General features: G+C 39.1%; 1 protein-coding gene across 1 annotated transcript; it reads right to left on the bottom strand.

Moving 5' to 3' along the window:
- Positions 1-301: 301 nt before the first annotated feature.
- LOC109043869 (cytochrome P450 6a8) lies at positions 302-13,598 on the bottom strand. Its single transcript, XM_019061208.2, has 7 exons — positions 13,127-13,598; positions 12,191-12,521; positions 11,092-11,346; positions 10,156-10,492; positions 2,622-2,855; positions 1,879-2,130; positions 302-1,340 (listed from the first exon to the last, which is right to left on the bottom strand). The coding sequence occupies exons 2-7, from the start codon at positions 12,497-12,499 to the stop codon at positions 1,156-1,158; spliced, it is 1,572 nt and encodes a 523-aa protein (XP_018916753.2). The 5' UTR covers positions 12,500-12,521; positions 13,127-13,598; the 3' UTR covers positions 302-1,155.
- Positions 13,599-13,610: the final 12 nt, after the last annotated feature.

The following is a 13,610-nucleotide window of genomic DNA, read 5'->3' as shown; positions in this document are numbered from 1 at the left end:
GCCAAAATGGGCCGAACTTCTCGCTTCTTCAACGATGTTAGAGAATTGAGGCGCCGTCTAGTTCCAAAAGCGGCAATCTCCATTGCCCTCTTTCGAAAATTGTGCAATCATTATAATTTTAAAAGTGAAAGCACATTGAAAACCTACATGTTTATGTTTTCACGTGAATTTAAGTAAAAATTAAGCGTTTTAAAAGCGTTAAAAAGTTTTCTGTAAGCGAAAAAATTTGGAAAATTTGGAAGACTTGGCAATACTCTTTCTAGATACTCTACTAAGGGCGCAATAAAATAAAATGCCAGAATCAAGTTAAATATGTGTTTATTTTTTAAAATTTAAATATTATAATAAAACAAGTTTTAATATTGAGGCAGTGATAATTTCTACAAGTTGGCAAGCTGGATTTCATCCGACTGCAGGTGTCTGTCGCAGGGAAACAGCAATCCGCGGCAAATCGCGATCTTTTTGTGTCGAAAAAAAAATGTAAAAATTCATAAGTAACGAAACCAGATAAAAAATCCCGATTATTTGTTGGAGATCAAGCAGACATTTTTGTATCTTGAATGTATGATACCAGAAGGCCCATTTGCGAATGCGTATTTTGAAATCAGTGACCTAAGTTGAGTTCGATCGAAGAGGCAACCAAACAAACTGCCTGGCAAAGCGGAGAGTGTCGCCCAGATTTGAAGGCACTCCAAGCCGAAATCGTGCCTCTGGAATTGTCGGCGATTGCTGATTGCCTGCGACATATCGACGGTGAAACTACCAAAGCACGTATCTCGTTTGCGGTGTTTAAAAATCTACGATCGCATTTTATTTTTTTGAAGTAGACCAAATCAATATCATTCCTTGAAATTTTCACAGAATTTTCTCCGCACGAAGAGAAAAAATCACAGAAAGTTTCAAGACTGGACGTTAAGTAGTTTTTCATTTAAAAAATAAAGTATGACAGGAAGTCTGCGACGTCGTAAACCGAGATAAGTGGTTTGGAAGTTTCACCGTCGATATCTACGATAACAGTCAAGTTTTTTAAAGTGAGCAACTTCACGTGCGATCATTGTTAATGATGGAATTTAACAGGAGGAATTTCTCTTTGACAACTTGCGAGACTTTTCACTCTTTTGAGGTGTTATGAAATGCTTCTTCTAAAAAAACTCCTCAGTACGCGGCAACCTCGCGAGGTATGACGTCAACCAGGATGCGATCTTTGTGGACGATGGCGAAACTTTGAGGATGGAAATCGTAAGCGTTCATTTGCTTCGTGTGAGAACGTGGTCTCACTTCGTACTTGTGCACCAGAGAGCCAATCAGAGTCGACGCCATCAGGAAACCAATGTTGAAACCTATTAAAAAGTAAAGCAGGTTACTAAACAAATCCGTTTTTTAGTATAGTAATACACACTAAGAAAAGTTTGGTCGTGTGATTCGTTAGCTCGCTGTTCTACATCAGTCGCACTGTTTATTTACGTTTCAGCACTTTCAGTTCAAAGTACCGTATCTTGGGTTTGAAAAAAGAGAAAATTTGAAATGAGAAAAGTTTCGTTGTATGAGCTAAGGATGAAGTCTCTGGAACCAATAGTTTAAGTACTTACTGATTTTATAACCGGAAGTGTGGTTACATGAACAGAATGGTACGATTGATTATAAGACACCGTGTCTACGGTTTATATGCTCGACCTTTTCATGTGCTTGCTTGAAGGTAGGAGTTTAGGGTGCATCCACATTCAGGATTTTGAAAAAAGAACTACGTGGATTAGTCTTTACTGTAAATGGTTGTTCGGAAGGGGAGGAGGACGTATGATATTAGGAGATAATCTTGAGTTGGTGCGCTTTTAAGCCTTTGTTGTGATGCATCATTGAACAACTCGTCCACGTTCTTACCTGGACATTTTCTGGGTCCTTTACCGAAGCCAATAAAAGCATCGATTACTTTTCTGTCCCTATTTTTGGGGCTGAAGCGGTCCGGGTCGAATTTATCCGGATTCTCGAAGTATTCCGGATCGCGGTGGACAGAATAAGGGTCGATGATGATACGTTCGCCTTTCTTGAAAGTGTAATCGGTGCCGGGCACCGTAAAGTCCTCCGTGCAAATTCGCGTTATTGCTATGGTACTCGGGAACAATCGTACAGTTTCTGAAATCCCAAAACATTGAAATTAGAAGGAAATAAAGAGGTAAAAATAAGGAATAGATTAATAGAAAGATAGTTTGGAAAAAAAATCACATTCAGTCGAAACAAAAATGAAAAGATTTCAATTTTTCTTTTCCCTTCAGACCTTAACTAGAAAGTGACTGTTGATGCCAAATTCCGTTGCGACAATCCTTTTTGAATTTTTGCATTTCCATTTGAACATGTAGAATCATGTTAAAAACAAGGTTATTAGCTCAACCCCTGCTTCAAACTTTTTGTAAGACTTAATTTGTTTCGTAACATTAAGAAACATTAATCAAAGCAAGCAAAAGCGTCGTTTAAGAAACAACATTTGTTGATTTTTGGAATAAAATTTTGACGGAACAACAATTTCGAATAACTTGCATTGCAAGATCGAAAATTTCCGTCCGTCAATACCCCAGAACACGTGCAATCTCGGTGTGAAGGGACGTTCCTTTAGGTTCTTGACTCACCGTGTAGACACTGGTCGAGGAAGTGCAGATCACGAACAACCTCGTAGGTGAAATCTGTGGTGTTGTGACTTTTCATGACCTCCTCCACCTCTTGCCTTATTCGCTCCTGGTACTCGGGGTGGAGGGACAGCAAGTGCATGGTAAAACTCGCCAAAGTGTCCACAGACAGCCCTCCGTGACCTCCGAGCAGCAAGGTAAATCCTAGTCCAATCATTTCATTTGTGACGTCCGTCTCTAAAAAAGTTAAAAAATGGTTTTTGAAGTGGATTCGTCGTCTCTCACACGAAAGGACGTAACTTCATTTTAATGTTGCCAAATTTCCCGGTGCAAAATGCACTTTTACCGGGAGAATTTTGGGCATTTATAATTGAAAACACGGATTATTTTTCTGATCTCACTCAAATATCAGACAAATTTTCAACAAAAATTGCGCAGGTACATTCATGTAAAAAATTGAATTGTTTGAGTCAATTTTACAACTTTGAAAGATAGTTACATTCCTTCAACCAGAAAAAACGACGTATATAGCCTCATGGGATGCACATACGGAATATTTGTATAGTTGAGATGTGGCAATGTCGCTTTTCCATAACTGTAGTTGGCCGCCATTGTGATGTCATTCTGTGTGCGTGTGCCACGGGCTCACCGTCGTCTATCTCCACACTCTGTTATTTTTATATTAATAAAATATCTTATATTTATTCCGTCTCGTCTCTCGCTCGTTGCCCTCTGCAAAAGTATTTACCCACTACAAAAAATGCAGCCAATTATTTATATACAGGTAAAATTATGCAAACAAAAAAAAACTTACGTTGGACACATGAAAAGCGAATGGAGATGTTGCATGTGTGAGGAATTTGCGATTTGACTGTTGACTCCTATATACGTAAAAGTTGGCGCGAAACACGTTGGTGCCACTGGTTTTCTCTGAAATCAACTCCCAAGCTCAAAAAAAAGCTCTCAAGTTGAGGCCGAAATGGAGGGAATATCCCACGCTATCCCGAGAGTCCACGTCTACATCAAGATAAACTCTCCATGCGAAGATAGGGAGCAAATACATAAGCAGGGTTGCCGTGTTTTCAGTTTCAGAGTCCCCAATTAAAATGGCAGCCCTGTCAATGTATTTGCTCCCTATCCTCGCATGGAGAGTTTGTCTTGATGTAGAGGTGGACTCTCAGGATAGCGTGGGATATTCCCTCCATTGCGGCCTCAACATGAGAGCTTTTTTTGAGCTTGGAAGTTGATTTCAGAGAAAACCAGTGGCACCATCGTGTTTCTCGCCAACTTTTACATAAAAATCAATGGTCAAATCGCAAATTCCTCACACATGCAACATCTCCATTATTGAAATTGATAGACAAAACGATGGATTAAAAAGACTAAAAGATAATGGAGCTATCCTCTTAGTTGAGACGGCTGTTTGCCACAGATTGTAAGGAAGAAAATGATGGACTAACTATAGGGTCCCTCGTGGGTTGCCGTGTGTTAGTCTATCATTTGCATACTTTGTCCACCGCAACTACCAGTTTTCACCAATAGGATCGCACCGTATTCCTTTTGTCTTCTTTTTCTACAGCTTCATATGGATTGCATTTAGCAAAAAGGAACCCGCGCGAATACAGTGTTGTAGAAATGCTGCTTCTTTAAAATTATCTAAAAAGTCTCCCAGAATAGCAAATAGTTTTTGCTTCCCACCATAAAATTATTAACTTTTAAGGAAAATAGCTGGGCAAATAATGAATACTGGGCATATATAAAGTATTTTTTAAAGAAAAGAAGAAGTTGCACGATTTTGAAAACACTGTTATAGCGCTGATTCCTATTTGCTAAATGCGATCCATATGTATGTATCACTTTCAATAATCAGCTCACTGCCAATTTGATTTGCACAGAGATGTACGGATACTTAAAGCCCCTAAATAAGCTAAAAATCTTGCAATACTTCATGAGTCTATTAGTCTGACACTTTTAAACCTATGGTCCATCAAACGTTAAATAATTATACATTATGTGATGGTCCATTCCGGATCGCATAAAGCTTCAAAACTCGTTTTCTTACTTTCCATTTCAATTCCACAGTAACCTCAACATCTAGAAGATTTGTCATTGCAGACCTCAATACCTCGAAATTTCGGCAATTTTGAACCCAAGATCTCTCGATTTTTATTTTTTTCAACATCTTCGCACTTTACACGGAAAGAAATCTTTGGTGCTTATAGCCAGATAGTAGGTGACATTTACCATCTTGGATTCCCGGATTCGACCCCTGAGAACAATTTTGCTACGTGCACAAATGTATGATGGTTAGAAACCTCAAACCGCGATCAGGTAGGCGTTGACAACAAAGATGGTAATTCGCACCAACACTGCTGGGCGGGCGCGCCGTCCTCCGTAGACGTCCCGCACAACGTTGCTGAGATAGACCTTCAAAGATGGTAAACTGACCCATCCGGATGTTTGGTATATCAATCATGAAAGCAAGGAGAACCTAATATTTTGTGTTTTTAGCCATAAAGAGGAGTATTTTCTTGTGAAACGTACAGCTAAAAAAAAATTGAATACAAAGGTGTGCAATATGTCGGGGTTCGCAGCTAGGGGATGGTGGAAAAGGGTTAATCGGGTAAATAAATTTCGAAATCGAGTAAAATGAGACGAACGTACATATTGTGCGGTGCTGTAGTCGTATCCGACCTATCAAATTTTTTTGCCTACCGCGGGGATTGAACATTGGGACCTATCTAACCCTAGCCGAGGACCCTAACGATTGAGCTATACAGTATGATGAGAATCTTGACCGAAAAACCTGCACATAGCTTCGATTTGAACGGAAAACCAGGATATTCAATCTACATACTTAGATTGGTTCATTCATTTTTCTAATTTTTGTATTTCATTTTATTTTTTAACGTTATTTCAGTTTTTTACTTTATTTTATTTCGTTACTTGATTTTAAATTTTTTACTTTATTTTTTTTCTTTACGTAATATAATTTTTCTTTGATTATTTCTTTTTTATTTATTTACTCTATTTCAATTTTTTTCCCTTTGTTTCTTTACTTTTTAATGTTTTACTTTATTGTTTTTTCTTTACTTAATATTATTTTTCTCTGATTATTTATTCTTTATTTCTTCCCTGTATTTTACCGATACTTACTTTATTTTATTTCTTGCAATTTTTAATTTTTGTACTTTAATTCAGTCACTTCAATTTAATTTTTATACTTCATTAAATATCTCTTCGTTGTTATTTATAACTGCATTTTATTTATCTATTTTTTCTTTTTTTCTTTTCATGTCGAGAATCAATTCAAAATTTTCAAACTAGGATTAATTTCATGATTGGCTAAAGAACTTCTAGCATTGGACAAATAAGCCCAGGCTACTTACTTGAACAAGTGAGATTATGTAGAATAGAGAATAAAAAAATTATCCCTCTAAAGTACTGAAGCCTTGACATAGTGTTAAATATAGTGCATGCCTAGCCCACTGGTAAACCTGGGATGTTTAGCAGCAGTGGCGTAACGGACTTCCGCTGGGCCCCCCCGCAAAAATGTTTCTAGCCCCCCCCCCCCCCATATGCCGATAAAATTCCAAAATTATCCCCCCTCCCGCACCTCTCCCTCTCTCGCCCCTTCCCATTTTTGGGCCCGATACATCTCAAATCACGGATTTGGACTTGGAATGCCTCACCCCTCACCGTCTCGGATCCCGTATCCGATTAAATGGGGCCCCTAAAGGATCAAGGATCTAAACGGTGGCGGGGGCCCAGCCCAGCCCAGGCCCAAGGATCTACAGGGGGGCCCAGGCCCAATAATCAAAGGGCCCCCAAGGGCTTTGGGGACCCATTAGATTCTTAGACCTCCCAAAGCCCGAAATACGAAAAATGACAAAAAAGAGACAATTTTTAGTAATCACTGAGTGGACATTAGAAGGCAGGGGCCCTCCAGCAAACAAAAAGTCCGGAACAGTCCGAAAGAAGTATGAAAAACCCCGAACCAACAATAAAAATCAGAGGAAGAAGCCCCATCTCGGTAAGTAAAGTAAAGGCCCAAAGTTCGAAACCAAAGCTAAGCATCAAAGTGAGAGAGAGAAAAAATTCCGGCGGCCGAGGGCCCCCTAGGCGCCTGGGCCCCCCTGCATAGCAGGGTCTGCGGGGGCGCCCGTTACGCCACTGTTTAGCAGCATACAATTGACAAGATACAATACAATTGACAAGAAACATTGTTAAAACATTAGTAACAATTGATAAATTTCTGCCATTACCTTGGAATTTTGAATGTAGAAAAAAATTGATTTTGAAAACTATTATTAGTACCAGGGGCCTTTGGCCGCTACACTGCCGACAACCAATGCGGAAGAAAACAACATACGTAAAAGGTCGTAGAACAACCGTGTTCAAGTTATCTCGGAGATTAATGTATTCAAATACCGCCAATGTTTTATTTCTGATCAATGTTTTTAAAAGAATACACACTGTTATTCTAATGAGTTTCCGCAAATTTTCCCGAGTGATTTAAAATAGATAAAAGAAAATTTGACTTAAAACGCATAATTTCCGAAATCTAAGCTCAGATTCGGCTTCCTCGTGAAAAATCGATGCAATTTCATGTATCATATGTCACCATATCATGAAGGAAAGAGATTAACGTAGGCGTGTAGATTCTAACATATCAGTCCGACGTGGCAACATGGGTGATTCGGAGTGGGTCAGCTGACGAGTAAGAAGAAGTTTGTTTTCTCGGAAACGGACGAACCAAATGCTTGACGCCGGCCAGTCAAGAGACGTTTTCATTTTCATGAACCCTTTACTCTTTCAGTTATTCAACAAATATGCATATTTCAAATAATAGATCAATATATTAAAGAAATAAAAAAAGAGATGTATATACTGTAGCTTCTTTTTATCGAGTCATCCTAGAAGATTATTATGGGTACTTACCACAAGATATAAAAAATTGAATGTGCAGTAAAAAAAATAAAAATAAAAAAAAAATTATGTCATCTTCCATTATTTCGTTTTGTTACTCGAAGTTTGGAGTGAAGTTTGAAACATTTTTATTGAAAAAATATTAAAATAGGAGGAAATTTATTTTTCATGCAAGTTCTGATCCCTTGAAATTCTTGAAGAACCTCTGAGAAGGACCAATGTCTTTTGAAGAAATTTCTTGTATTTATTCTTTTTCAACCCACAACCGATTTTTATTTGTATGGAGCTCATGGAAGAGTTCTAGGTATGTTGAAGACATTTTGGAAAAAAACGGGACTTGTGAAATATACAGTGCGCAAAACATACACCTTATACGATAATAAAGATAGAAGGGGAGTGTCCCTGATATAAAAAAAAAAAAAAAAAAAAAAAAAAACATACACCTTAAACTTTATCGCACTGTATAACACTGATCAAGTTAGCTTCATAGACTAACAGGAGGTTAATGTCTCGTCCAAAAATATCAACAAATCAGCCAAAATCAGTAATCAGTAGAAAAATTACCGAGATTGAAGGATATCGTGTGATGCACGATTTTATTGATGACATTAGAGCAAGATCAGTTCCCAGCAGGCGCGACTTCCTATCATTCAAATGGACCGTTTTCGCAGATTAGCGGATATTAGCGGCTAATTATTACATAATATCGTTCCTGATAGTGTACTGGACGCAACCCAACAAAGGATTTTGCGGACACTTGTGGACATTTTTTTATCGAGCTATCTAAACATTTTTTTGGGCGTTTTTTTAAAGCAAGTTTTGGAGGTGGTTTTGATCCTCCTAAAAATATGCCAATGTACATTAATGATATACCAAAATGTTCCTTAAAGGGAGGAGAATAAGCATGTTTAATTGAAATTTTGATTCATCTGCCACAGAACTCATGCAAAAGCGAAATAAAACCTTGAGAATCAGACGGCAAATTTGATACCACCTGCAATGTCAGCTTTAGGCAACCCGCATGTCAAAGCGGAAGGATTCAAAGACCCTTGAACCATGGATACATTCATTTTGGAAGCTTAACTACTAGAAAACCAAGAAAAAATATTTAAAATCCGACTTTTTTTTTTTTGGCCCATGACCGACCTCTACCATTGACTCGATCCACCGTGCGGCGCGGCGTCTGGCGGCGTAGCTCAAACGTTTGAATTGTGTGCCTACTTCCGCATACCGGCCGGCTTTGATAGAATCTTTACGCCTACGATTACCCTCTTTTCTTTATGCTATGGTAACATATGATACATGAAATTCGATCGATTTTTCACGAGGAAGCCGAATCTGAGCTTAGATTTTGGGTATGATGCGTTTCAAGTTGAATTTTCTAAATTTGAAAATTTAAGACGGCGGACGTAGCCTAAATTGATCCATCGGCTCCCATTCCATCGATTAAATTTTAGTCTAATTTCGAAAATTCGAAAAACCAAGGTGGCGGGCGTGGCCTAAATCGCTATCTCGGTTCCTGCTCGTCGGATTTTCGTAAAACTTGGTGTCAAGGGGAGGGGGGAGGAAAGAAATTTTCAAACTTTGCAATCGATATGTCGCAGGCGAATAGTAAAATTAGGCATTTTGTCAAATGCCTAGGCAAATTATCAAATACTAGGGGGCTATGCCCCCTGACCGCTACGCGGTCCAACCCCCTGGAGGCGCTCCGCGCCATCAATGGGCCGCTTCGCAGCCCTATTTTCACCTCCTATCAGTGTTAGTTTTATTTTTCCCCTCAAAAATTACGATATGAGGTATACTTTACTTTTAGAATGAAATAATTTTTGGTTTTGATGAATATTTTAGTTCGTTTTAATCCGTTTTTTTTTTAAAATCAGTGAAAAATTTAACATCGTCCGAGTTTCTAAATTGTTGTAATAAATGCCCTTTAATTATCATTAAAACCGAGCAGAGTCAAGAATAATTAATTGCTCGAAGTCATATAGTTTTGCGGCGACTTTACCGTCGCCCGAGCCAGGGACGGGAAAAGGAGTACGCTCCACGAACATATTATTACACGCTTATCAGTCACACAAGGTGGGTTGAATATGAATTCTTGAAAATGTATCAACATACTTTCCCTAATCAGCCCATATCTGATTGCTTTCTTTGGTGACTCAATGTTGGTAAAGCGTAAAAAATTGACGGGGCAGACTACTAACAAAATACTTTAATTGAGTTATCTGAGATGGTGACCTTCATAATCAACAAGTTTATAATTTGCACTAACGCATTCTGTAGTTCAATGAGCCCACTTAACCGAGTAGCATCAACCAAAAACAAGTTAGGTGAAGCGCAAGCGCACTCTTTGGTGCAATGAGTCAACTTGATGGAGCAGTTTACCAGCAATTTTGTCTCGGTGAACAAATTTGTAATATCTAGTAGCAACTAATTGAAAATGATTGATTTCCCTAAAGACGTTGTGGACAATACAATGCCGTTGGTTATTCTATCAATTTTTTCATGTATACGGCACCAACTTTTAATTAACAAAACCAAGATGGTTATCCGCGCACAGTCATTTTTTTCCGTGTAAGATCTTAAAAGTACCCGAACGGTCTCATACCTGAATCGGCTTTGTGGTTTTGGTCTTGTTCCTTGAGTCTGATGAGGAAGTCGATGAAGTCATTTTTATTTTCACCTGCAGCCTGACTTCTCTGCACCATTTGCTTCTGGATCAAACTTTTCAGCGATTCGATGTGGTTTTGAGTGATGAACTTCAACGGATTCAAAGCTGGGACTCCTTGGAACTGCATTAGAGAAAACGCGCTCAATAGTCTGCCCCACCCAGGCCTAATAATGCTCTCATTGAGCCTGCGAAATTCTCCTTCCTCCTCATACGAGTTGACCTCTAAGCCAAAAAAGCTACTGGCAGTGCCGTCTTGAATGAAGTTCTCTGCAATCTGGTAAAAAAGTTCAAAGAATTTAGCATATGAAATTCTATTACTATCTCAACAAATCTGATGTGATTTTTCGAGGTAAACCAAGTAAATTCAGAAATAGTGACATTTGTTTAATTTGAAGATGCATATAATTGATGGAATAGCAAGGTACAGCGATTTTCTGACTAAAGTAATCGACACAAGGACCACAAAGACCTTCAGACACCGGGTGTCAAAGATTCCAAGGCTAGCACGTAAAACACACGGGCACAATTTTTGTGGATGGACAATGCTTTGACGCATGTTTCGCAGGCAATCAGCAATCGCCGGCAATTTGCCAGTGACACGGATGCTAACTGGTCGAATTGAAAGAATTCGCATCAAAATAGTGAAGGTTTCATTGGCAAAGAACTTCAAACCAACCTATTATATAGTTACCTATTCTAACCAACTCTAACTAGAATCACTACCTTCACAGGGTGCACACGCGAGTGTTCTAGCTACTACTGCGCTTTTCAGAGCTCGAAACTGATGTGTCTTTACTTCGAAAATTATAAAGAGTAATCAAGGAAATATACATTGCATTTTGCCTGTGATTGCTAATTGCCTGCGACACATACCTGCTTGGTGTCAATGGGCTCCCCTTGGAGACGAGCCTCCTCAATATGGGCCCACATGCGGACGATCTGGTTCCTGATCTTGGCGAATCGCTCACCGCTCAACCTTGATTTGGTGAACATGGGTGAGAGTGCGCTTCGGTCGGTTTTCCAGACACTTTTATCCGTGGATTGAGTCAGTACATGCTGCAAGATCTTGTCGTTCTTCGATGCCGCAAAACCAGTTGTGAACGCTTCGTGGAAGTTTTTCACGAATATCTGAAAAAAGTAAAGTCATCTCTCAATTAATTGTGAGCGGGCCCAGATCCAAATGAAGGGCCAATTCCATATGAACCGCGTTAAACAGAAAGGAACCAAGCCGCATCAGCCATTGCCAATAGCACTTTAATTGAGCACTTTAATTTTTTACATGAAAACGGTTTTGCGGATTTTCGTGCAAATTTCAGTGGATTTTCTCCATGGTACGAAGAAAATTCTTTAAAATTTTCTAAAGGAGTCCACACAAATGTTCTCTCGTAAAAAATTAAATTGCCCAGTTAAATTTGGCAACACCTGCTTTGGCTTGGTTCCTATCTGTTAAACGCGGTCCATATAATACCGCGTCGTGCTGACATTCGGTATTTTAAACCCACCTACCCTCGATCCTCCTTATGTTCTGCAACCTGCTCTCCTTAAAAAGTGGACAGCATCTAGCAAATTAGTCACAGTATGTATATATGCCCTACATTGAGCCTTTTTAGGAAGAGCATATCTGCTTGGGGTGAGATTTTGGGAACAATTCAGGTCAAGTTCATTTTCGCGCTCGTTCGGTAAGCTGCATTATAAGTCGTCTCCGACATGGAAGAATGAAACTGAAAGTGACTTTGACTTAAATGTACGTTTTTTTTAATTTTATATTTCAAAATAACGTGACCTTGATGTATGATTTGTCTTTCATGCGATTTCGGCGCAAAAATATCCGTATTGGACACTCTTCTAGGATTTTCAAAGCCTTAATTTAGATTTATTCTTTGAAGTTTCTGTTTCTCGTGGATGCACAGATTTCCTTCTCTAGCACTCCCAACGTAGTCGGACTTCTCCTGTTAAAATGTGCTTGACTGACCTGCTTGATGAGTGCCGGGCTCCGGACGAGGACGACAGGCATGGTGGCGATGAAGAAAGCGACGAGGTCCTTGTCCTTATTCTCCCGGTAGATGCGGTCGATAGGGACGACGGCGGAGTTGCTGCCCACGCTCCAGAAGTACTTGTGCCCGATCAAGAAGCTCGGCTCCAGAAAAGGGATCTTCGACTTGCGCCACTCGGCCACCCGCCGCGAGTAGATTAGATAGTTGAACAGCAAGCACAGGGATCCCGCCAATAGGGGCACATACAGCAGGGGCGATAGCGAGGAGAGCGGCTCTAAAAAATCCATCTCCGGCTTGTTCGATGTTCACCTGTCGCAACAACGTGGAAACCTTGCGAATCAATGTTGAAAAATTGCACCTTTCCAAATTTTAGGACACGTACATTTACCACAAAAATTTGAAACTTCATGCTTAGTATAGAAAAACTATTCAGTATTTACATTCCGTGCATACATGCAAAAATGAAAAAAAAAAAAAACTTTATAGATATATTTTAATGCAAAAGAATACATCTAGTTCGAAACTTATACTTTTCTTTCATCTGTACGATTTGAAATGCAAGATTTTGAGAGAGGATGTGTGGAAAGCAGTTCTGATCTTCAGATTATTGTTTGGCCTTATCTTGAGATGGCCAAAACAGTCATCTAAATTTGTGTAGTAAAATTTTACGAGCGTTTTTGTTAAAAAAAAAAAAAAAAATCCACCGTGAGGAGGTACAAATCATATACCTAATACTTGACCAGAAACACTAAAAGTTTCCTGACTTAACCGTTGAGTTACTTTGGAATTGAGCAAATAAGTGAAGCAGTAATAGATTATTTTCTGAATGAAATCTGTAGACATAGGTCTCAACCTACATTAGTCATTTTTAGTACTTTTTAAATATATTTGCATTGGATTTGGACGTTACCTACCTCAGTACAGCTCAGCTTGGCTGACGAAATCGAAGGGTGACCAAAAATTAGGAGGAAAGATTTGAGAAGGCTGGGTTTGGAAGAATTTCAGCCCAGCTTTTGCGTGAAACTTTTTATACACTCCTTATCTTTAGCGGAAAACGATGGCGAGTAGAATTGTATTCAATCTACAAATTGTTTCTAGCTGCATCTTCATTGTTTCCGGACCAAAATTTTAACAATCATCGCACATTGTTTGTCTCTTCTAATTGTACACGTCCTATTTTTAAAAGATTGAATCTCCCGAACAATGGGTCGGAAGCAACCTCGAAGTTTTAAAATCAGTTACAGGCTGTGCGTGATCAGGGCCGTGGTTAGAATTACAAGCAAAATGACAGAGGAAGGGCAAAATTTTAAAAGATGAGAAGTATGCATATGCATAAAAAAACAGGGCCGAAATAAAGAAGGCAGAGAGCTGGCAAAATGTCATGATGGTGCGGTCCTC

This window comes from Bemisia tabaci, chromosome 3, assembly GCF_918797505.1.
Source record: "Bemisia tabaci chromosome 3, PGI_BMITA_v3".
In the NCBI taxonomy this organism is placed as follows: Eukaryota; Metazoa; Arthropoda; class Insecta; order Hemiptera; family Aleyrodidae; genus Bemisia; species Bemisia tabaci.
This window is presented reverse-complemented; position numbering and strand designations above follow the sequence as displayed.

What these genes read in the sequence shown, in the direction of transcription:
- LOC109043869 (XM_019061208.2), bottom strand. Translation starts at nt 12,499, where the DNA reads ATGGATTTTTTAGAGCCGCTCTCCTCGCTATCGCCCCTGCTGTATGTG. An exon ending in AGCCCATTGACACCAAGCAG is followed by an intron (nt 10,493 to 11,091) that starts GTATGTGTCGCA and finishes CTTTTTTACCAG; the next exon opens with ATTGCAGAGAACTTCATTCA. An exon ending in CCTCGACCAGTGTCTACACG is followed by an intron (nt 2,131 to 2,621) that starts GTGAGTCAAGAA and finishes TTGGGATTTCAG; the next exon opens with AAACTGTACGATTGTTCCCG.